At 39.1% G+C, this 25403-nt stretch overlaps 2 protein-coding genes across 2 annotated transcripts; both read right to left on the minus strand.

Annotated features, from left to right (window-relative positions):
• Positions 1-5530: 5530 nt before the first annotated feature.
• On the minus strand, positions 5531-13238 carry htr3a (5-hydroxytryptamine (serotonin) receptor 3A). The gene is made up of 9 exons (XM_065962995.1): positions 12997-13238; positions 11357-11520; positions 10948-10992; positions 10099-10208; positions 9834-10003; positions 8791-8951; positions 7709-7919; positions 7380-7613; positions 5531-7110 (listed from the first exon to the last, which is right to left on the minus strand). The coding sequence occupies exons 1-9, from the start codon at positions 13064-13066 to the stop codon at positions 6800-6802; spliced, it is 1476 nt and encodes a 491-aa protein (XP_065819067.1). The 5' UTR covers positions 13067-13238; the 3' UTR covers positions 5531-6799.
• A 986-nt stretch (positions 13239-14224) lies between these two features.
• Positions 14225-23727, minus strand: htr3b (5-hydroxytryptamine (serotonin) receptor 3B). The gene is made up of 9 exons (XM_020640539.2): positions 23554-23727; positions 22412-22575; positions 21956-22000; positions 21684-21793; positions 20328-20497; positions 18689-18846; positions 17442-17652; positions 16685-16894; positions 14225-16347 (listed from the first exon to the last, which is right to left on the minus strand). Exons 1-9 carry the CDS (start codon positions 23585-23587, stop codon positions 16082-16084), a joined length of 1368 nt encoding a protein of 455 aa, XP_020496195.2. The 5' UTR covers positions 23588-23727; the 3' UTR covers positions 14225-16081.
• Between the last annotated feature and the right edge of the window lie 1676 nt (positions 23728-25403).

The raw sequence follows: 25403 nt of genomic DNA on the forward strand, positions 1-25403 counted from the left end.
CCACTGTCCTGTCTTTAAAAAAAAAAGCTTTAAAAAAGCCCAAAAATGAATTTTAAAATAAAATATATAAAATATTTTGGGCAGTTTAATGGGTTATAAATTTTGTGTGAACCGTTATTAATAAGACTGATTTAAGCTTATCTTAAATCAAAATAAAAAAACGTACTCCATGTTGCTTTATCATTCTGATTTGAAATGTTGAACTCCTCACTGGATCAGGTTTTTATTTTTTGCTTTCAAACTTGTGCGGAGGAAAGGGGAAAGCTCCTCCACCTTTGGCTCTGCTGACAGAAATTCAACACATTTCCTACGGGCAGTTTTCTGTAACCTCCTCTGCCCTCGCTGCTGTACAACATGAGGAATGCCAGCAAAGCTAAACGGAGCACGGTCACCGTTAAACTGACAGGTACGGTCGAGAAAGGGCAAAAACACATCAGCTGTTCAGCTACAAACACTGAGACATCATGATCAACAAGCCGCAGACACTGTTCTAGAAAGAAATATTACCCTGGATTTGTTTAATTCTCTGTCTGTCTGAGTCACAGACCGGTCAACAACCAAGATGAGGCTAAGACTGGCCCATTGTGGTTTGGTTAGTTATCTTAATGTTATCAAACATCAAGACGGTTTATGTCATTGTGGGACTTTGAAAACTGTTGTTGGTCATGTTGTAATTTCTAGATACAGAAATTAAATTATTATTATTCAGTGACTTAGGGCCAAATCTAGGTTTTTCTTCCATCTCTTTAAATTCTAGAAGCAGAGTTCCAACCTATCGGTCTCAGTCAAAAAATGTCTTCATTCAACTGAAGACTAAAGAAATACAAGACAGGCCACAAATTATAACCTGCGGAGGGCCTCGTTACACTTCCCAGTGCACAGCATGCCAGAATTCCATAGAATTCCATAGAAGAAGAATAAAAACAACCAAGATGGCTGCCGCTAATGTGAATGTTTTGGATCTGTCATCTCTTCAGTTTGAAGAACCAAGAAGGTATTTCAAGTTTTCATTCAAAAGGTGAATATGAGCTTTTTAATAAACCTTTATGTATTAAGTTAAACCTGAAGCCATGTTAGCTTAAAATTAGCTGATAGCTCTTCTATCTAGAGGTACTTTGGTCGCAATACAATCACAAGACTGGGTTCTCAATACGATGTTATCACCATTTTTTAGACATGTGATCGAACGGAAACAACACTGACTCTAAACTTCAAAATCTTGCTTTTGCCCTGTCTGCACGTCCCTCTTCGTTAAGCTACTGATGTCGTACAAGAGAAGCCAAAAGCAGATAGCTCCCTCTGCTGGTTAAAACGGAGTATTGCAGTATGTTTTTTGTCAAATTGATTAAAATTGTCCATGTTTGTATCCAGTTTTAATTGCATTGCGGGGTATCGTTGCATCCCTAACCATACATGTTTCAACAGGGGGAATTGGTCTGGAAATGTCATCTTGTTTTCTATTAAACTACACCTCGGGCTTTTGTGCACTCTTTTTTTGTAATCTAGTTTACCCTCCTTGAGATTTTTGGTTGTTATGTGGGCGGCACAGGCCTTCAAAGAGCGAGACATCCTTAAAGCACAAACTGATGCAAGAAAGTGAAAAGCAACAGACTAAAATGCTGCCACTCACTCTCTCTCTCTCGCTCTCTCTCTCTCTCTCTCTCTCTCTCTCTGACAGTCTGCTGTGTGTTTCCACAAATGTTCCCATGCTAAAGCACATCCTGCTGTCTGGCTTCACACTCACCACCTGTCTGTGATGAGCTAATGGTAACTACCGCAGCTCAAGCTTCAAGCCTGACTGCCCTTTGTCTGCTCTGCCTCTCGTGCCTTAGAGGTCATAAACGCTATCATTAGATATGCAGGGCGTGAGCGTGCGTGCACCTCTTCTGTCACACTCGCATGACTGTCATTACAGAGGAAGTGAGCCGCGACGCTAAATGTTCAGAGTAGATTGACCTGAACAAGCTTTAGATGAGTCTTTTTTGTGGCGGGTTGTCGCTCATGTTTTGTGTGCCGGCTTGTGTTCTCGATGCTTTAGCAGATGATTTAACATGTTTTTGTATCCTCTTGTTCAATCTCTTACCTTCCCCCTGCAAACATTTTGACACACAGTAGGTACAGAATGATGTCGTGTGTTGCTCTACTGTGTGAGTTAAAGACTCTCTGTCTCTATAAAACTAAGATGGGGAGGCTACGTGAACACTTTATATTCAAAGGAAAAAGAGCCCAGTGGAATCGAGACTCCTCCGTCGCCCCCCGGTGGTGGAATGAACTTCCAAACTCCATTGGATCTGCAGAGTCCCTCTGCACCTTTAAGAAAAAGCTAAAGACCCAGCTCTTTCATGAATACCTACTAACTTAATGATGATGGTCTCCATATTATTGATGATGATGATGGTAATGACGATGGTTTTTGTTTGATAACGATGACTTATAAGATGGTTTCTATACTGATTAGAGCTCTCAAGAACTGCCCTCAATGTTGTGCTTTGCCTCTGGTCACTTCCTGTCAGCACCTGTGTGTCCAATCAGACTCAAAGCTGATCGTTTGCTCTTACTGACATTGTTCCCTTTTTTCTAGATCCTTGCTTGTGTTGTTCTTACTCTCTGATGTACGTCGCTTTGGATAAAATTGTCTGCTCAGTGAATTGTAGAATTGTAGAGTTTTCTCAGCATAATTTCATCAGTAATCTCTGCCGTTGTCTCGTTGCCACAAAGTAGTGTTGTAGTACTTGAAAATGGTTTTTGTCTCAGGGCCGGTCTCAAGACCACTTTTTTAAGGTCTCGGTCTCGGAATCCAAAGCATTTTTATTTGGTCTTGTCTCGGTCTCAAACTGGACAGATTTTAAATCAAGACCAGTCAAGACCACCACTGATCTACTATTTTCCCCCATCATTACTTTGATTAGAAGGAAACGCCTCTCTTTAAAAGAACAAATAACTTCAATTCATTCTTAACTAGATTTTTTTTTTCCGGATACGGCCGCAACCTTTCCGCTGTTACGGTCTAAGTGAGTGAAACATCCACTAAACACAAGCTGATTTTAAAAAAAAAAAAATTATATTCTTGGCCTTGGTCTTGACTCAGTCTCGCCCTTTCTTGGTCTTGGGCTTGACTTGGTCTCAACCCTTAAATGTTTTGGTCTTGACTCGGTCTCAGAGCACTCTAGTCTCAGGTATGTGTTGGTTTCGGTTAGTGTGGTCATGACTACAACACTATACCACCAACAAACAGTCCGACATGTTTATGCTCTCCAGAGTTTAAACTCTTTTTAAATCAAAGACTCACTGCAGGATTTTAGTTAAGAAACATAATAACTGACAGAGAAAATCAAGTGAGGCAAGTAAGGGGAAAAAAACGTCTTCACTTTGTGTCCTTTAACAGCCACAAGCCGCCTTTGAATACACAAACAGCTGCTAACAGGACATGTTTTGATCTGTGGTTTGTTTTGGTATAAAATTTGAAGTTATATTGAGTAGAAGTGAATGCACTGAAAGATGCAAGTCTTAGCAAACGTAATAATAAATCCTCATTTCCAGCTGATTTTGGTAACTTTGAACCCAATAAAGCTTGACTAGAAAGGGCATGAGATGTGGCACAAACAAATACCATATTAGAAGTGACTCTAATATGTCCAGATAGTGCCGGCACATTTTGCTCATTTCCTGTCTGTAGCACCAGGGATCAGATTTTTTTTTACTTCAGTGTGTTTGAAACTAATGAGGCACCTCTGTCCAGTGTCGCAGCTTTTGTGGTTTGTTTATTTATTTAACTTTTTTTTTTTTTTGTAAATTGTGTCAGAAAACAAAATGAGGAAATGAGAGAAAAGAGGCTCATTGTGAGCGGGGTTTGTTGCTTTGGTGGGACTTTGATCTTATTTTGGTGGGGGTTTTAGGAAGGAAGGGGCAGAGGGTTTGTGAATGGTTTGTCAGGATGGTAATATGAACAGAGAAGGGCTCTTTGTGTTGCAGTCTGAGGTTTCAGCTCTGATCTTTGATCCACATATCAAGGATTCTTCAGGTCACCAGACATCTCTCCCTATAAGTCAGTCAGGGTCTTGAAGATCCTTTTTTTAGTCATGTTTTACAATCGAGGACTGATATTCTCCAAACCAGATTGTACAGCTTTGATGAATCAAACAAAGATTTATTTTTTTGGCTCTTTCTTTTAGAGATAGGACAGTGGATAGAGTCAGAAACCTTGGAGAAAGAGAGAGAGAGAGAGAGAGTGGGGAACAACATGGGATCCAAAGGTTGGACTAAACGCCAGGCTACATGCGCCCTGATAAATTAAATTTTAGATCAGTTTGTTGGCTTTGAATAAAAAAGTGTTTTTCTTTAACGTCACATGGGACAGGTCTGTTTATTTAAGTACTTTAGTTTTATACATACCAAAAAAAAATCTAAGTTTAATGATAATCAGGCCAAGTGATGAAGCTAAAGATCAACTTGTGTGTTCATGTTTTATTTATTTCAAAGTGTAATAGTCGGGTGGAAGAAGCCGTCTCTCAGCCTTTTTTATTAAAAGCAAAAAAACGAGTTTGTAGTTTAATTTCCAGCTTTGAATAAGTTTCCGTATCCTGGAAACTGAAGCAGTATGCAGTTGAAGATCTTTGAGATTTAAATGAGTTTTGAGCTTTTGTCATGATTGATGCATGTGTTTATGTTAATGGCCAATCAATACAATGAGGCCTCCTCTCTCACATCACCTCTTTATTCATTCATAAGTTTATCAATTCATCCTTTTCTCTGGTATTTTCAATCTTCCACAAAAGGCTACAGAAGAGGTTCATAACCAGTAACGTCATGTGGAGACTCCTGTAGTAACGCCAAGCTGTAACTGATGCTGTTGTGTGTGGCGCCATCCTCTGGCTGTTCTGGTGAACTCAGTATGAGAGCAGCACGTGTACAGGAATCAACAGGTTTGTTTTGATGATAGTAATATTAATGTTTTACTTGAGTCTATGTTGATGTTAAATCACATTTAATCACAGATTAAACAGAAACATATCAGCTGTGTTTTAACACATTTACTCTCCGTCATGTGTTTAACAATGTAATAACACTAACTTGGATCTCACACAATCATATTAAAGCATGGTTATTTAGGCAACACGTGTATTTATAATACATTTATCAGCTCAAATACAACACAAACGTAAAAATAGAAACAATTTACATGAAATTACACACTTTAGTTTGACTTAATAATTCATCATTTTATGAAATAACAAAGAGTATGATCTAGATCTTTTTGTAAAGTGTCTCCAGATAACATTTGTTATGAGTTGGTGTTTTAAAAATAAAGACTGATTGGCTGATTGGTTGATTGATACTTTGTAAAAACATTGCAATGCATAAGTCAAAGAAACCAGCCACTCTGTTGTAATCTGAAGAGGCCTTTTGTTGATGTTACAACAGTGTTTCCCCTACCATTATATTAGGGGGGTGGCCCGCCCCCCAATGGCACCCCCCGCCCCCCCTTGGAGGTCAAGTTAATAAAAAAAAAAAAATATATATATATATATATATATATATATATATATATGGGGTTTTTTTGATTGATTTTTGGGCTTTTTGGGCCTTTATTGTAGAGATAGGATCGTGGATAGAGTCGGAAATCAGGGAAAGAAGTCATTTAGGATATCTTTCCGATAGAACAGGACAGCTGTCATTAAAAGTAACGCATGAACACCAAGATTCCTTCAAGTGTTTGTGTCGGTGTCCGTCTGCCCACAGCCCCCCCCCACCCCCCATAAAGCTGTAAACCTAGGGGAAACACTGTACAATGAAGTCATCTAAAATCTTTTAAGATCAATTCTATATTAGATATATTTTTATTGGTTTTTTTGGCCTGCAGTTATTTTATAAACATAGAGAGGGAATCTGTAAGAATATTTATAGATGAGGACGTTTCTTTTGGTTAAGAAGAAGACCGGGTAGAGGGATATGTCCCTTTAACCCGGCATATGCATGCAACACCTTGTAGTGCAAAACAGGTAAAAGTACATATTTCACATATTTATGTAGATGTTTTACACTTCAATAACAATGATATTATATATTTTTAAATGAAATCACCAAATATCCCTTGTTCAAATAATTGTTCATTATAATTTGCTGGACATTTCCATGTTTTGCCTTTAAACGATGTGTCTGTTCTTCTCAACTTTTACCAATGTGGGCTTCTTAAGTTCTTGATCTGATATTCTGCATCTTTTTTTAACTGGTTTATTTTATTCTGAAACCTTTTTCTTCTTAACACAACACAGACTACTGATGACTTGTGATTTTAAGACCCCCTAAAAGGGTACTTGCATGTGATTTTTGAAGAACTACACATAACAGATATGTGTTATGTAGGTTCATGTATTTGTTGATGTTGGGTTGTTTTTATTGTTTTCTATTAACTTCATCTTTTCAGTTTTAATGTAAAGATTTTTAATGCTTCCCGTACTTAAAAGACATGATTGTTGGGTTACAATTTTTGTAATCATTTTTAAATTGTAAGATATTTGGGATGTATGTCATTGTCTGTTTGAGTTGCTCCTAAAAACTAATCTCAGATTGCATTTATATCACATTTAAATAATGTTTGCAGGGATATAGTTGCTCACCTAGTAGGTGATGTAACCTTTATCTAAAGGCCTTCAGGAAGCCTTTTCCTGTTCCATAACTATGCGTCTGCCTCCCTGTATCCACTGAGCCCACAAAGGGCACAGAGCCAGTAACTCTAGCCTTTTTAATCCCGCGCTCAACCCACTGAGAGCTTGTGTCCACAGCAGTGCAGGTGTTAGACTCAGGCGACCTGCCACACCGACCACAGCGTGCCCAGTGTGATGCTGTAAGCCACCACAGCCACCAGGTAGACTCTGAAGAGCAGCACGTCCAGCACGTAGCCCACCTGCAGCCACTCTTTGGCCACCTCCCGGCACTTGTCCCTCTTCTCCAGGAAGTGCCGTATGGCCGTCACTTCCTGCAGGATGTTGTCCATGACGGGTGGGGTGGGTTCCCTGGAGGGCGGCAGACCCAATCCGAGCAGACCGCCTTCTCTGTCGTGATGGCTGAGCCTCTGGCCGATCTCACAGGTGTGGTGGAGGGTGCACTGGGCTGCAGGTTTGGACAAGGACAGGTCACTTTACTCTCTGTTACACTTATATTTTGCGAGTCATATGTGTTGTTATTATTGTTTTTTTAGTCTGTATAATCTGCAGTTATTTTTGTCACTGTTTGTAAGTCTCCCTCTGACATCCCGCCCTCTCAACCTGCATGGGTTTGCTTGGTTCAGCTTCCTGGCTCAGAAGCCAATTGGCAAAAAAACTGAATACACCTCCCCTTTAAATTCACAGGACTGTTGTACATGTACATGTGCACCTTACCAGAGCCATAGTTGTCCTTGTAGTGCTCCATGTCGGAGGCCTGGGAGGACAGTCTGGAGCACAGACGGTGCTTCTTGTGGATGCAGAAGAGGACTGGCGCTCTTTCCAGAACCAGGTACTTCACCCAGTGGGGCACAGGGGGCTGCAAGTCCTGCTTGTGCACCAGACGTACGATCAGCACGGTCTCTGTGAGGCTGATCACCAGGAGGGCCATGCAGACCACAAAATACACACCTAGAAGGAGCAGGTATATGGAAGATGATACACAGTGTTTGGTTAAGATCCAGTAGCAGTAACAGTAAGGTAGTCGCCTTAAAGATGATGGTCACCTATCAGTGGGGTTCCTATGGCGGTGGCGGGCAGTGTGTCAGACACGATGATGAGGAAGACAGAGTAGCCCAGCAGCAACGTGATCTTGAAGGAGACCCTCTCTCCACTGTCTGGTGGCAAATAGAAACCCACAATGTCCATCACCATCAGGAAGATACTGGGAAGCAGCAGGTTCACCGTGTAGAATAACGGCCGCCGGCGGATCACCACCTGGGAGAAATATGAAATATAATACAGTCATTACTAAATAAGTATGCTGTGGCATATGTAAGTTGTTCCACAGAGCAGGACGAAAACCTTTGGTGATGCTGCTTTCAGCTGTTACACTCTGAGACTGTGGAACGTCCTTCCTGAGGGTCTGAGAGGAGCCGAGAATATTGAGATTTTTAAACGCAGTCTTAAAACTCATTTATTCAGTCAGTGCTTTATATAAATTCAAATCTTAACATTATTGTATTGTCTTTTTTTATCCTACTACAATTTTAAATATTCTTCTCCTATGTATTAATTGTAATATCGTATTGCTTTTATGTGTCATATTTTATTTTTTCATTTATATATATATATATATATATTATTCTTATTGGTGTACTCAATGATTTTATAAACTTATTTTTCGTCAATAACTTTTCTGCACTCTTTTAAAGCACTTTGAACTGCAATTTAATTTCTCTGAAAGGTGCTATATAAATAAAGTTTGATTGATTGAAAAACAAAACTATGAAAAGTGTGACAGAGAATATGTCCCTGAGATTTATATAAAACTTGTCATCACACTTTCCTTAAAAAAAACAAAAAAAACAGAAATAACTATTTGAACCTTTAATTATTTAAAGTTTATTATGGATAAAAAACTATTTTAAATAAATAAATAAAGAGTTGTTGTGCTTGTTTTATTTTACTCAATTATATACTCCTTTTTATTGTATTTCAGTTTGTTTATTTTTGTTTATTCCTGAAATTCAAACTCATAAGTATCCACCTTGTAAGGTTAGCTGTTATGAGAACAACAGAATATTTGATTAATATCCCATATTTCCCCTACAAATCTAACCTAAAATCTTAAAACGTTTCCACTTACATGGAATTTCATCTCGGCGTAGTAGTCGTCATTGTCCACGCTGAAGATCTTGTAGTTGGACAGGATGTGGAGCAGCTCCCACTCCCCCTGGTTCATGAACACACTCTTGTCCTCGCTGAGCTCCTCGGGGCTTCTCATCAGCGTGATGTTGATGTCGTCAACTGCAGATTGAACACAATGTCGAGAGCAGCGTGAAGCCGCCATCACAACAAGTTACCTATCACTCTCCACTCGACTCTCTAAGCACATTTTCACAGCGGGGGGAGAGAGCACCATCACAACTGTAGATCTGATCAAGTGTTTGTGAGGAGAGTGAAGGAGAGAGCTTGTGATGTCAGAGGTTGTTTTGAAGGATTTGTTATTAAGAAATATTCAATAGTGGGATTGTTTAAATAATAGATGATGTCTCATTGATAGGGGTTTGGGGTTACATGTCTTGCCCATTGACATGCGGCTGCAGGAGCTGGGCGATCGAACCCCTTACCTTCAGGTTGAGAGATGACTCTAAAACTGATCCACAGGGCACTTTGGAAGACTGAAAGTTACAAGTGGGGGATTGTACAGGGTTTTTTTACGTATCCAAAGATCCTGTTGTCAGGTGCAAGAAGCAGAGAACAGGTTTTGTTTGCAGCCAGTGGAATAGCACCCATAACAGCATCCAGTACTTCCGGATGTAAATGAACCCTGATCTCTGAGTCCTTTTTTTTACTCTCTGTAGACTCTCATGTGAAAACTTGAAATCTGATTCATGCTCTGACTGTCCTGTAGCTGCTGCAAGTAGCACGGTTCTCATTCAGCGTCGAGTCCCTTGTCTTTATCACACTTCCATTTAAGAAGAAAAAAAAACATGATGACATGGAAGAGGTTGTGACGAGTGATGTAGTGTTTCTGTCATAACACTTTGTAACACAGTTAGAAAAGCCTGCGACTGTAATCAACACTTGAAGGGGATTAAGGCTTCAACCAAATCAAAAATGTTGGAAAATGCATGAAAGATGATTACACTAAAGTTCAGTTTAGCGTTAGTAAGAGAGAAGTCTTACTAGTATGCAGCCAGCTCTGGAAGGTGAGGCTGCATTTCTGCACATCGAATGGGAAGTTGTAGATGTTGAGAGTGCAGGCCGTGACCACCTGGATGGGTTTGTAGTTTCTCACCAGTCCATCATGTGTCACATAGACGTAAGGGATGTCCGGAGACTTCCCCACGTCCACGCTGCAGGTCAGAGACAAAGGTGTTTATTTGTGAAGGAGCAGCAGCAGCAGCAGCCTGAGTACAGAAATAATAATACCAACAGCAGCAGTTCTTACAACTCATTGATGAGGATGTCGGGCACCCACACGTTAGCTGTAGGTAGAGAAACTTGTTTCACTTCATCAAAGTCTTCTGGATCCCAGACCAGAAATTCATCCTTCCAAGACTAAAATATTAAAAACAAACAAACAACAAACAGAAAATGTAAATCAGTAAAAAACAGTCTTTAATATTACGAAAAATTGTTAATGCAAACAGTGACAGAAAAAGAATGAAACCTGCTTAGATGAAGAATAAACTCTAGAGAATAAGGGAGAAAATATTAGTTTTTACATAATGTGTGTAATCAAACCAGCTGTTCCAGATGTGATATACGGTGCAACTTATAGTACATCTTATGATTAAACTAAACCCCCAGACCACTTCTTTAGCTGAAACCTCTGTAGGCCTATATGGGTTTTAAGTTGTAGGCTACTGTACGATGGTAACGGCACAAACCGTTGAGCGGGCACATCTAATCCTTAGACTGTAAATATTAATGGAGGAAGCCTGAGTGGGCCATCTGTTCCTGCAGGGGCCTCCGGAGGCTCATCAGCAGCAGCCGCCATGTTGGAAATCCTGCCTCAACCTAACTTTCAGTCAACCTAACGACAGGCTGAGAGCTGGAGCTGAGGCGGGTTTTAAGCCTCCTAACAAACCGTTAGATCGCACCCACCTGTACAGTGTGTGCCCAAGATGACAATAACTAATCAGACCTTTTTCATTTATAGTAGGCTGTAAACATGTTTATTTCTGGCTGTGGTGTGTATGTGACTTCCTGTGCTCCTGGAGCCAGGGGTAATTCAGGGGTAGAAGCCCTTTAGCTGAAACTCTGGGGTTTAGTTACCCTTTCATGTTTGTCTTACCTGTCTATACCAAACATACGTAGTCAAAACCTGGTTCTTCTCATCCTGTAGGGGAATACAAGATGACATCAGAGAAAACATTTTAGATTCATTTCATTGTAATTTTTCGTTCATGTATATTTTAGTCAGTAAAATATCCTACTCTCTTTAAGAGTTTCTTTTTTGTTTCCAATTTTTCCAAATTAATGATTTGTGTTTAATATAATTAACACACATGAAACTGGGGGTCAATCAGTATCCCTGTTTATGAGAACAGAATCTGCAGCTGATTTGTGTAAGGACCGCAGCATGTTAATCAGTTCATGCTCCTGTCTAAATATGAGATTCATTAAAAGCGTTGCAGATCAAATTAAAGCCAAGCTGAAGAGGTTTGCACAGTTGTGTTTAGCCGTTGTGCATCATGACTCACCACATTGAGGATGGAGTAAACCATGAGGTCTATGGCCACTATAGTGGACGTCCTCCAGTCCTTCACTGGTCTCACCCCCTTCTTGTACCCAGCACTCAGAAACTCAGAGAGCCGCACTAAAGTGGCGTTAGCAAACCTTCCAGGGCTGCCGCCCACTTTCTTCACTGAAAGTCATGAAAATTATGACACAAACAAGACAAAAATACAGAGTGTGTAACTTACAATCTTAGCGTGACGGGTAGGTACATTTCATATAATAAAGTTTAAATAACATCCGTCTCATAACAATGCTTCAGAGCATCTTGAAATTGCAAACTATTTATTTATCTGAACAGATTCTGTGCAGGTTAAAACTTAGAAAGGGAAAGGTACAAAAACATTTGTACATTTAGTTGATGAATTATTTTAAAATGTAGTATTTAGTAACAGTCCTAGAAGTAACTCATTTTACTTGAATATTTGTACCAAATTTTCAAATCTTCTTTGAAATGAAATTACATGTCAAATACTTTATTTTACTAACTAAGCAACATTAGTGCTATAATAACTGTCTGTGATTTAAATAGTTGTATTTAATCATTTGCTGGTACATCAGTTATATCTGATGCTCCATAATGTGTTTCTAAAGAGACTCTGGGTAATAGTCTGGGTAATCTTTGTTTGATAATTCACCAATCTGGTCAAAAAACGACTTTTCAAATGACTCTCACATCCTACAACAGGTCTCCTCTCTGTCAGCAGTGATGGTTTTGTTGATGTTTTCTGAAAGCATTATTATCTGGGGCGCCGGTGGCCTAGTGGTTAGTGCGCCTGCCTCGTGCTGGGTTGGCAGCTCTGGTACAGCTCTGACCTGTGGCTCTTTCCCTGCATGTTGTTCCTAACTCGCTCTCTCTCTTTCCCCATTTTCTCTGTAAACAGGGGCATAAAATACCCCAGAATAGACCTTTAAAAAAAACCTATTTAATCTTCATTGAACGTACTTTAACCACAGTTTAATTATAATGTGATAATCCAGATATTTTTTACAGATTGACTAAAAGTATTATGTCCAGGGAACCCTGAATAAGAAGCAGTTTAATAAACAGTTTAATGCTGAAAATATTCTAGAATTCAAGCTTAATGTTTTAATTTGTAAGAAACTGCAACAAATAACTTTAATGTTATCATATTTCATATTTAATTTATTTGTTCATTTCAGTGAATGATTCCAAAACAATAATACAACACACATCGTACAATATTTTCTCAAAATACTTATAATCTGTCCATGAACAAACAGGAAGAAGAAAAAGGTATAATATCTGTCACTTTCTCAACAACATGAGTTGCTGTTGATACAGAATCAGATGGCTAACCCGTTTCTTTCACAAATCAAATCAGCTGTACCTACTGAAACAATCAATCTTGGCAGAGTAAATTGATAATTTCCCATGACTTTTTCAGGATACATTCTTTTTAAATTGAATAATATTTGAGCAGCATTTTAAGTCTTAGCCTATTGACTTTTTCAGTCATCAGTAAAACAGAATAGGAATTTCAAAAGACTTATTTAAAAGTGCAGTGACTTTGTCCTGTCCTTGGCTTAGGTATATTAACAGTCGTCTACATGAGGATAAAGTGTAAAACAAAAGCTGCTGTACCTGTGCAGGCTCTTGTGGCTCCCTGAATAAGCAGGAATACAAGTGCTGTCCAGGCTGAAGCGACCCTCATGGTGACAGTTCACCTGTGTTTTCCTCTCTCTCTGTGACAGTCTACCGGCCGCTCTGATGAAATCCACGAGATGCCTGAACCCCTTATCCTCCATATCCATCACCTCATCCTCTCCTGCTATGGAAACCTGGTTAGTGTCACTCAGCTCATGAGGGTGTATCCGTTCGCTCTGATGCCACTCCTCCCTGTTCAATAACGGAGCCGCTCACTGAGATAAACGGAGCAGAGAAAGTCATGAAAACATCAAACCAGGGAGCGGATAATATTTCATCTTTGAGTCATCATTTAATAAAGTAATATGCCAACACAAGCCTAGTGCGTTACAGTGATTTAGAACAATTAACAGTTTGTTTTATCATGTTTGTCTTTTTCTGTCCTTTTAATGCCTTGCTGCAAAACCAGTCACCCTGCAGGGAAGAAGTTTAAAATAATGAAAATTCAATCAACAGTGCAGCACTCACAGATTTAAAAAAAAACAAAAGCTGCCAATATTCAAAGAGAAACATTTCCATGTTGTATGTGCAGGATGCACAACTGAATATGCATCATTTTGATCTCTTAAAAATTAGTCATCCAAGATCAATATATAAACTAGGCCTGGGCGATATAACGATAATTATTGCGATATAATTTTTCTCAATATAAATATGAAAATTGTTTATTAGATTTATAATTACACCTGAAGATATGTTGGGCTAAAACAGAAATATTTTCAACCATTTGAAACAGTACCACCTGTCCCAGTGAAAGCAAGACCAAATATAACAAACGGGTGTTAGTGGACCCTCAGTAAGCAGCGGCCCAGTACGGAGGCTGTAGTCCTCCAAGCGTGCGGCACAGGCTCGAATCCCACCTGTGGCTCCCTCACCGCATGTCATCCCCCCACTCTCTCTCTCCCTGATCTCCAACTCTATCCACCATCCTATCTCTCCATTAAAGGCAAAAAAAAAGCTAAAAAATAAATCTTTAAAAAAATATACAGCGTAGCTCTTCTTTTTTTTTTTAAGTGTGGAAAATATCCTGAACATGAGTCATTACAGCTGTTCTTTTAAAATATATGTTTTTAATAATAGGCTGATTTCTTCTGGCTCCTTGTGCTTTAAAAGAATAGGAAAGAATAAGAATAGAAAAGAAAAGGCAGGTTTGCAGTTAGTTTGACATTTTCAATCTTTTTATTTTCACTTCTCATGTGTCACAAAGATAACAGTTTAAATGCGTTGCCAGATAATACAGTCATCCTGAGGTGGTATTTATATTCAAGACAAAGACACAACACACAGCCATTCGTTAGCTCGTACAGAGAGTAACAAAGTACTGACTTGACATTTATCTCCAGCTCTGTTGCGTAACAACTTGTAACCAGATCCACTGGAAGAAGAGGTTTGCAGACGCTGTGAAAATTGCATTACCATGGATCTTTCCAGCGGCAGGTTTTCTTTGAGGCACTCTTGATATTCTCATCACGACGGTTAAAAAACCATCGGGGAATGGAGACACAGCAGCCGAGCTCTGAATGGGTTTTATTGATCTGTTCTGTGGCAAGTGGGATGGAGACTAAAGTATGAATACAATATCATATCATCACACCGGCACTGAGGAATTTCTCCCCAGAGCTGATATATTATACACACAGACTTTGAGTGACTCTTCACTGTCGGGAAAAACATAACAGACTCAATTCAATAACGTCTGTCAAACTGTGATGTTGTTATACAGGGCAGGATCTGGAGCTAATGCAAAACCAATATTTTAAGGGAAAGTTCTGATTTTAAACAGCCTGTGTGTTATTCTCTCAGTATTCAGGAATCATTTGGACCTTTTGAATCCATTTAACTCAACAGTCAGAGCTGAGATCTGGGATACGTTGACAAGTAGTTGAATGGGCAAAGCAAGAAGAGACAATTGTAAACTAACAGATGTGAAAAAACTTAGTTATTAGGCAAATGGCCATTTGTAAGCGTCCATCAACAGGTACATTTCTCTTTGACAAGGTGAGCTCACTTTTAGTTTAACGTTCAGACGATGGGATTTCGGTCAGATAACTGTCATTTAAAAATCCTAAATTATTCCAAATGCTTCTGTAGGCATACATGGTGGATTTTTCTTTGTGGTTTTGAAGAACTCTGAATCCATCACGTCCAACCTGAGCTCACTACGATCACATGAGAGCTTCAGTTACATTAAGCATTAGTTAGGATGGCAGGGGGAGTATGAATATGATAATACTGTGAAAGAAAACAAATGACGCATCAGTCATCCGATGATATTTGATCTATCAGTATATGATGCCAATCAGCTGAATAAAGCGTGCGTCCATGAGTGTATGCGTGCGTGTGTGTGCGCTCATTTTACAATTTCTTTTTTAATTGCTGAATATAATTTGCAAACAGAAATGAACAACCTTTAATTGCATGTTTTAAAATCTCTATCAACTTGCATTTCAAGGTCTGTTATGCTTTTATTTTCTTAAGGTAAAGGTAATTTACTTCCTGCTCCTGTCTTCCTACTGAACTTCTTTTTTTTTTAAGTGAAATGATGAGTCATTCAAAGGTGCAGCGATGTTGTTGTTTTCTATCACCACAGCTGCAGAACGATGCTGAGGTGGCTAAACTATGGTGCACCAAAAGGGACAAAATGAGACGCTTTTAATTGCAAAAAAAAAACCAATGACTGCGTTGATCTCGTTGTGATTTACACGTTAACCCTGACAGCCCCATTCACAGCCTCTCTGATGTTCTGATGGCTCATGCTGCATTCCCAGTCTGACTTTGCCAACACTGCTCGCTTGTCTTTCTGTTTGTTTAAGATATGTTGTTGGAAGAGATAGTAGATAAGCCCTGTGATTGACTGGCAACCAGTCCAGGGTGTACCCCGCGTCTCGCCCAATGACAGCTGGGACTGGCTCCAGCCCCCCACGACTCTGAATGGGACAAGCGGTATGAATAATGGATGGATGGATTTTACCACTTATAGGTTATACTCTAACTAAATCAGATTATGTTTTGAATGTCATGGTCAGGCGAAGCTCCAACTGGCCCAGAGCAGCAGCAGAGTGCTGGTATACAGGATGAGAACAAACAGGTAAAAGCGGAACAGGTAGAGGTCCAGTTTAAGGCAGAGAGCCAGCCAATCGGCCTGAGCTGCAGACTCCCTGTCGTCCTCGGAAAAAGCCAGACGGAGGGAGACCAACTCCTGGAGGAGCCACTCGAGACCAGAAGGAGCATGTTGGACTTCATTCAGGGACAGCAGGTCCTCCTCCAGTGAGGGATCCAGCTCATAATCTATAAGAAGACGAAGAAATCTGGTTTTTAATTAGGTAGATTCATGCAGAACATCCAAATCTAGTATTCAACCAGCTGAATATGGTCAAAACTATAATGTCTATGGTTGCATTGAAGGTGAATTTTTATACTTTATAGCACCGAAGGTGAGCCCTGTGCTGCCAAAAAGCATTTTCACAACATTGTGAAATAATCGATTTTTCTAAGCTTTCCAACAAAGAGAAAAAGTTCCTTAGCTTCATATAATTCAAGAGTTGATTTAACTTCTACTCTAGTGATGGTCCTGAAACTTTGCCTGTCGGCTGGAGTTTTGAAAAGTCTCAGTCATGTGTCTAACCTTCAGACGGGTTGATAAATTCGAGGGTTTTCAGGGAGGTCAAGGTGCTCTCGGTGAACTCCTGGCCAGCCGAGCCGTACTTGTCCAGCAGGCAGGCCGACACTGAGAATTGCTTGACCTCTTTCTCGCTGTGGTGGAGCAGCTTCACCACCAGTATGGACTTAGTCAGGCTGAGCATCAGCATAGCCATGCACACGGCGAAGAACACACCTGGACGGAAACGGGAGAGAAATCAGAGACGCTTCCAACACTTGCTGCTTATAGAACAGTTAGGTTCTAATGGTTAATGGTGGATAATCAGAGTAAGGTGTTAATGATAACAGTCATCAGTCTAAATATGAAATAAACCCTTTCTCTTTCCAAAGATTCAGAACCATAGTTTTAACTTGTTTTCTGTATTTCCTTCAATAAATATCTTTTAAACTCTGATGGGAACCTTCTCCAAAACATGCATGCTGTCCCAGATTTTAGGATATTTAACATTAGCATGCTCTTTACTGTTTGCTGATGTTTATGAAAAGAAAAAAATGTTTACTCGTGGAGTTCAAGGTTGTAGGATTTTGCATTTTGAAATTAAGTGAGAAACTTGGGTTTTTTTGGTTGTTATAAGGGAATAACTAATTATAGGTGAATCACAGACGATGGGAGTTCAGTAGTACTGACATTAAAGCTGGGTTTGTAACAGAATATACAGAGTAGATTGGTAAAAAACAACACGTTTTCTTAATATGGAACAACAATAATCAACCTATCTGACCTATGAGGGGAGTTCTGACTGCGGTCGAGGGCAGGTCGTCCGTCAGGTTGACTCTGAAGACTGTGTAGCCCAGCAGGATGCTGATCTTAAAGGCGATGCGGGTTCTACTGTTCAGAGGGAGGTAGAAACTGATGACGTCTACGAGCATGAGGAAGATGCTGGGGATGAGGAGACCCACCACGTACAGCAGGGGGCGCCGGCGGATTAACACCTGAATGAAAGAAATGCACAGAGAACATAGATTTTATTGCAACTACCCCCTCAAAATTTAATTTATTCAATCAAATGTCACCAAAGGGCACAGTATGTTTAGTTTGTGGTAACTTTACCTTGATTTTTAAAATTAATTTCTGTAATTTGAATTCAAATAATGACAAATAATGCTATTTTAAATATGTTTTCTTTAAGTTCTGCATTTAGAGTATTTACAGAAAAGGCACTAAGCCGTTATTGTGTGTTTAATGTATATGTGCAGATATGTTTGTGTGCTTATACATAGGTGTCTGTCCCTAAGATGTTCACTTCCTGTTAGGTTTAAGCTGCCAATTCACATGCCTTGCTTCTGAAAATCTTTTATAGGTTTCATTAAAATCTAATCTTTGCATAACAACTCATTCCCTGCTACATGGCTACATTCAGAAAAAATACAGCCCGAGTGTAACAATATCTCAGAGAGCCATGAAACGCTCCATTACCAAAAGGGCCTCTCTCTTTGAGCTGAATAAATAGCAGCCCTTTCCCCTGCTCTCCACCTGCAACGGGCTATGGAGCCATTTTCCCTCACCACTAACAAGAAGTCCATTGATCAGGCAGCCACTGAGACAGGCTCATTATGGTTCCTCGCCCTCCCCTGTCTATCAGCCTCCCTCTCTATCTGTGTCTCTACTTGCCAGAAACAGCCTCAGTCTCATCATTTGGCATTAGCTCACTAGCCCGATCCATGAAGGTCGCGGCCAATTGCTTAACACTTTGCAATCCTGCCGCACAGCATGCGTCGAGGGAGTATAACCCACAGAGAGCCACAGTTTAAAGCTCGCCATCGATAAGCTATCACAGCCATCACTGTGCACTTACTGGCTCACTTGGTACAGAGCTGTTGCTGTCTCCTAACATTATGACCATACGGCTATTATCTGCAGAATGACTCTCTCTTTTTTCTTTGTCTTATTAACATTATTTCCTCCTTTATATTTAAATTAAACAGAAATAGCTTCTTTTTTTTGTGACAAATTCACATTAGTACATACATTGAACTGGATTTGTGCATAATCAGTGTCGTCCTGGTGGATTTGCCAGTAGCGGGAGGGAACTGACAATAGCTCCCATTCTCCGTCATTCATGAACTCCTTCTGATCATTAGCAATGGCCTCTGCACTCCTCAACAGAGCCAGGTCTATTTCCTTCACTGCAGAGGAACAGAGAGTGGAAACAGAACAGAGACGCTTTAAAACACTGAAGGAAAAGATCAAATGTGTTTATCACTTTTGCCTGAATCTTAAAGACAATGTTTTTCATTCATTAGAGATACTTCATTTGTACTCACACTGTCTTAAGAAATTCAAACGAGGTGAATTATAAGATTTATGTTTCATGTCTATGTCATCCTCCCTGCTGCCGTTTTAGCTTGAAATATATCTGAATCTTTGAGCTGATGGTTTATTTTTCCTTCTACAGAAACGTCTGAACCTCCTGCTATTCAGACTGACTTCCATCCATCCTGAAATCAGGTTTGGCCTGTCTCATCTATTCATCCGACATCAGGTGAGTTTGATATGATCTCTGTTCAAAGCGGCCTTTGAAGCACTTTCATGTCTCCTCTTGATGTGGAGCTCTCCAAGTATGTGAATATCTAAGATGGTCAAACTGGAAGGTAGTTGTTTTTACGTGCGTTAAGTGTTGGCTTCTAAATCATGTCATGCCAAATGTCTGTGTGTTCAATAGATCTAGATGTCATGAGTTGTATGTTCAAACAACAACATGGTAATTGAATGTATTGAGTACACCTGGCTGAGGTGGAGTGATACATATTGTGAAAAGTCCCAGTGATGTTGTATATCAGAACTCATAACATGCCTCTTGTCTCATCAGATTGTTTGGAAATAACTATGGTTTAAAGTCATTTTATTCTGTCCTATATTTAGCTTTTTTTGTGTGTGTACAAAATCTGTTTTAACATTTGAATAGAATAAAATAGAATAGAATTACTTTATTGATCCCAAACTGGGAAATTGTGGTGTTACAGCAGCAAGTTATCAAAGCAAATAAAAATATATAAGAATAGATACATAAATAAGCACTGAGAATATAAAAAATAAGAATAGGAAGAGATTATATCTTTTGGTTTGGGTGCTGTAGTTCAGAAAAAAAACCTATTTAAAGACGTCACCCTGAGCTTTAGAAAATTGTCGTTGACATTTTTGATTTGACATTTCATAGACAAATTCATTAGTCAGTTACTTAGCTAAATAATTGGCAGATGAATCCCTAATTGTTATCCCCTGCCTCCAATCACAGTTGGTCTCTCATTGATTTTTTCATCAGTCGATAATGTGACTTGGACTGGTTTGTTCACAGTTTGACTGACTGGTAAATGTTTCTGGTTATTATCCAGTCAGTCTCACTTGGATTCATTTAGTTTAAAGTTGTCTCATTAAGACGTGTAAACTATCCCGTTATCCAGACATCCAAGGGGGTCTCACTGCTGCTGCTGGTCCCTGTTAACTTTAAAACTGAGAAAATGTCATCTCCTGATGAAGATTGTTCAAATGCTTGAAATTCCCCCTGAGGTAAGAGTGTTTTGCAGAGCTCCTTTACGGGTTGTGAAGCTGTATGATCTATCTTGTTAGATAGCAGGTATGCATTTCTTCATCACAGGCAGGAACAGACCTGAATGAAGCCAGCTGCGGAAGGTGAGGCTGCAGTTCTGCTTGTCAAACGGAAAGGCGTACATCTCCAGGCTGCAGGCCAGCACCACCTGCATGGGCCGGTTGTTCTTCACTGATCCAGAGGAGTTGACGTAAACGTAGGGGATCGGAGGGGACTTCCCTGCATCCACACTGTGAACACATGAAGGAGAATGGGAGGAAAGGTGAGACACAGACAACAGTGCAGAATATGAGACCGGTCAGACTGACCTTTAAGATGACCTCTGCTCATAACTTCTGTGGCTCTAAGGTGGTCCAAGTACTCTCAATGCTCTTTTTTCATACACTGTATAAGACATGGACGTATAGTCTATAGTGACGTGATGTCACCCTTTGGTTTCTGAAGAGGTGTTATGAAGCTCCATGATGGCAGACACTATACTGGAAATGCTATCTCATCCTAACTTTTAAACATTCAAACAACGGGAAAAGAGTTGGAGCAGGATTATGAAATCATAATTTCAAAGTGGTGCATAAATATCGATCAAATTGAGGGAAAGACCCTTCTGGTGCTAAAAATGTTCTGGGTGAGACCTCCAGACCTCCTACAAACATGTTTTTCAAATAGACTAAACTTGTCAGCACAGTTTTTGTGCTTTTAAAAACATTAGTTAGGTTGAACTGGTCAGTAACTTCCAAGTTAGTCTTAAGATCAGTATGAAAAAAATTGTGATAAAATCGTGATTTTGCAAAAAACAAATCATGATATGATATTTTAACCACCTCTAGCTGCATGTTTTTTTTTTTGTTTTTTTTACTGTTTCTCTTCATGACTTTCATACTTACTATCAACTGGATTAAGTAAAATTAGAGGTCAGATTAAGATCATTTTTTAATTAATCACTCTTAACCAGTAACAACACATGGTTATTTATAGGGGCAGCAGTAGCCCAGTCTGTAGGGCCTTAGGTTATGAACTGGAACTGGAGGGTTGCTGGCTCAAGTCCTGTTGTGGACCAAATCTGGAAACTGGTCTGGTAGCTTGAGAGGTGCCAGTTCACCTGTTGAGCACTGGCGAGGTGCCCTTAAGTAAGGCACCTTGAGCAAAAGTTGTCTGCTCTTTTGCAAATAAAGCACAGGTGTAAACTCCTGGTTACTGGTTTGGTACTCTCAACGTGTTGTGTCAGATTAGGAACTTTTTAAAATCTTCACATAGCTGCTTTAATTAATGATTTAACGTTCTGGCCTCATGATGTCATTAAGAGTTTCAGACTAACTTGATTGACATTAGTAGAGGTCCATTTAAGTCTCTGGTTGTACTGAAGTACTTTGAGTTGTTTGATAAAATGTTTCAATATATTATCGAGTTATTTCTTACAATTCACTGACGATAACATCAGGTATCCAGATGGCATCAGACGACAACGAGATCTCAGTGATGCCGTCAAACTCTTCTGGGTCCCAAACCAGGAACTCATCTGTCCAGATCTGGAGGAGGAGAAGCCATTTCAGTATAACTTACGGTAAAAAATAAATAAATCTATGAATCTATGAATTTATTAATGTATTAATTTAAAGTAAGTGCTTACTTTCCTTCCTTTTTAAAACAAGTCAAAGTAAAAGAAACATTGAGTAAGAGAGGCCACTCACCTGTCTGTACCAAATACTTATTGTCATGCTCTGGGTCTTTCCATCCTGTAAAAATGAGAAAAATAAATTGTTACTTTATATTGATTCCTTTCATTTTTATCAAGGCTACTTTGTGAGGCAGTGTGAGCTACATGATTTCATCCTCAAGGCGCCTTAGTGAGCTCACTGTACTAGAGAAGGAACGGGATAACTTTCAACACAGCATACTAAAAAAAACAATTCAAATTATTCAAATGAAAATACAATAACAAACATGAGAGTCTCAGGAGACTTTACAAATGTACAAATCAAGTGTTCAAATGCAATGTTTTTGTCTGGCCTCATATCATGCCAAGTAATTGTCAACGAGCCTGAAATTATATGTGTTTCTCTTTATAAATGATTTGTTTGATGATCTTGAACATGTGGAGTTTAAAAAGTAGTCATAATATGAAAGAGTACTCAAGGTTAATATACCACGTCAAGGACAGACTGCAGGATGAGGTCGATGTGGATGGTGATATGACTGGTCCAGTTGTGAACGGGTCGAACTCCACAGTCGTATTTCCTGAGGAGGGTCCGGGTCAACTGGTTCAGAGCAGACCTCTTCGGCTTCTCTGGCACACATTCAGCCAGAGGAGCTAAAAGAGAAAGATCGATCACTGCCAGCTAAATCTTCAGGGTCAGTAAAATGATCAAAACCTTTAAGAGGCGATTAAATGTGAACGTCTACATGACCCCTTTAGAAAACAAATGCAATACCATTTGTTTTTCAGCGTATATTTTGAACAAGTGCCACTTGTAGTTTGATTACCACGTAAATGTAGACACAGGCACCCATGGGCTCATCATTTTACAGCACTGAGCACTGATTGTTTTCTGGGTATTGTTTGGAAAATGATGATAAAGCTCCCATGTTTACTATGTCATGTCTGAAGGGTACTTGAAGGCAACGCCATGAAATGCTACACAGCAGAGGCATTAAACACCTCAAAACTTTTTTTGCACATTAATAAAACCCTATCCTACTGATTTTTAAATGCAAAATGTGCATTAAAAAAATAATATGGAAACATGAATAGTTTGCGGGGGGGGGGGGGGGGGGGGGGGGCAGGGGCATAATATTATTTACCCCCGGGCCTCTAATCCAGTTACTCCACCCCTGCTAATGATGACGGCAAATATCAGATTTCTGAATGAGTCACATATTTACACAAACAGATCCCAAGAAAAATAACTGGTCAGGATATTACAAGGAAAAGACTAATTGCATTCACATATTTATAACCTCTCGAATGTAGGATTTTACACAACAATATGAATATATATTTGTGGTTTTGAAACACTAAATATGTGTGCATCCACTACAAGACATTTGAAAGTACAGTATCAAAGAAAGTGGAGGCTGCCGACCCAATGTTAGTAAAAGTAGATGGAAGGCATCTAGATCAAAGTCACAAAGTTGTACAGAAACATTTGAAAACTTTACATTAGCTCAATGTTGTTGAATTCATTTTCACAAATCAGAAATCTCTGTCTCTTTTAACATGCACTTAAATCCTTCTTCTATCAAAATGCACTGGGCAAGTCCTTTCTTAACCCAAAATAAGAATTCTTACCTGAGAACAGCAGCATCAGCCAAATGAACGACATCAGATTCAAACTTCAGATAGAAAGTATCATCCAGGTGTCTCATTAAAAAGCTTGCTCTCGTTTACACCAAAATATCCAAAGTTTCATCATATAACTTCAAGAGGAGTCATACTCGGTGTAGAAGGAGAACAATGGACGGGGTAGCAGAGACATTTTGGATGAACTGATATTGATTTTCCACTCCTCGGGTAAGGTGATACATACAATAATGAAGCCGGCTGGAGAGGAAACTCCCTGAGGGTTTAGTGCTGCTGCGCTGCTTCATTTCAGAGGAGCTTGAACACTTAAGAAGATGATGTAGAAAGGTGTTGTAATGGTGGAAACAAGAATAACGACATGATATAATGCAATCTGAACTTCTAATCAGTCTTGCTTTTCTTCCAAAGAAGTTTTTCAAACTGTTTTAAATGTTGATATCACTAATCAATCTTTTTAGAAGGCACAAATAAAAAAAAGTTCTCCACAGAGATTTACAAACCCTACAAACGCACAACTCTTTATTCTAATGATTCAATTGATATATTTTGTTTTGTTAAGATCTTTATTAGCTTGTGCATGGCATCAGTGATTCTTCCTAGGGTCAACATGATTTCCAAAACTGACAACACAACAACACACAACAACACATCACAGTACGACCAACAACAATACAACGTGATGTAAAAGTGCCCTGATGCACAAGTTACTCCATTTGAAAAATGTCTGAAAAGATGATAAAAACAATGAGATAAAACCTTGTTTTAAAATCCTACAAGACCTCAAAGTGCTCGGGGGTCATATGTTTTCATTATATTTGAATGATGTATTTTGATTTGGAGCAGTAGCTACAAACATGCACTATTTTTTGTTTGGATATTGTATTCAGTATCATTTAGTAAAATAAAGTTTAAAGAGAAATCAATCAAAGCTTATAGAAAAATGTTGATTAAAATAAGACAAACTACTTGTTTTTATGTTTCAGTTTTTAAGCTGAAAATGAATTATGTTGGCTTTAATATCAACAAAATCCTCTGCCTTGTACTTTCTCTTTAGTTTTTATGTACTGATTTTAAACAGAGTTTTAATTAATAAAAAAGCTGAAATAACAGCAAACATATCAGGTCAAGATTTCTAACATTCTTATTCGTGTTCAGTAAGAGTAAAGGTTAAAGTTTTATTTTGAAATGTAAAAAGAATGTCTCCTTTTATATTACGGCTTCACCTGTGTCTAACTCTTGTGAAGCCCGTTTCCGGCCACTTTAGAAAGACATGGAAAAAGATCAGATGGAAAAATGCGATAGAAACAAAACTCTTTAATTATCTGACAGAAAAATGTGACCAACAAGGAAATCTGTTTTCCACTCATGTTGCTTCAATGTTTTTATTTTCTTCATTAGTAAAAGGGGAGTGTGAGCTTTTCCCCTCTGGTAAGAGGTTCAGGGTTTCCCGTTGAAGACTGGACAGGTTTATAAATTCATTCATCCCTATACTGTGTCTATAAAACTTACTTAATAGTTGCAAATAAGACAGGATATGCACTGGACTGTGATTTGTTTTTGCGTTTGTGCACTGTGTGTGAAGAATCTGATGTTATTTATATTATTATATAGTCTACCCGGACATTCTTGATATTATTGATTGTTGTCTTTTTATGGCTGCAGCATGGGTGAAGAGCTCAAGACAAATGTCTCACTTTATAGGATAAATAAAGTTCATGTTGAAAAGCTGAATTTGCTTTGGAGCACAATGCTGTACATCTATTCGGGCAATCGTTGAAGCTATTTAAAAGTGTCCCAGACACGGGAAGTATTTTATTACATTAAGAACTGTGCTGTCA

Source organism: Labrus bergylta, chromosome 14 (assembly GCF_963930695.1).
Source record: "Labrus bergylta chromosome 14, fLabBer1.1, whole genome shotgun sequence".
NCBI lineage: Eukaryota > Metazoa > Chordata > Actinopteri > Labriformes > Labridae > Labrus > Labrus bergylta.

Excerpts from the sequence above, each read along its gene's own strand:
- htr3a (XM_065962995.1), bottom strand. The coding sequence starts at position 13,066 with ATGAGGGTCGCTTCAGCCTGGACAGCACTTGTATTCCTGCTTATTCAG. Across the intron at positions 10,993-11,356 it reads TTTACTCCATCCTCAATGTG|GATGAGAAGAACCAGGTTTT; the intron begins GTGAGTCATGAT and ends ATTCCCCTACAG. Across the intron at positions 7,920-8,790 it reads ACGCCGAGATGAAATTCCAT|GTGGTGATCCGCCGGCGGCC; the intron begins GTAAGTGGAAAC and ends TATTTCTCCCAG.
- htr3b (XM_020640539.2), bottom strand. The coding sequence starts at position 23,587 with ATGTCGTTCATTTGGCTGATGCTGCTGTTCTCAG. Across the intron at positions 20,498-21,683 it reads GATGTTATCGTCAGTGAATT|TGTGGATGCAGGGAAGTCCC; the intron begins GTAAGAAATAAC and ends ATGTGTTCACAG. Across the intron at positions 18,847-20,327 it reads CCGCAGCTGGCTTCATTCAG|TGAAGGAAATAGACCTGGCT; the intron begins GTCTGTTCCTGC and ends GTTCCTCTGCAG.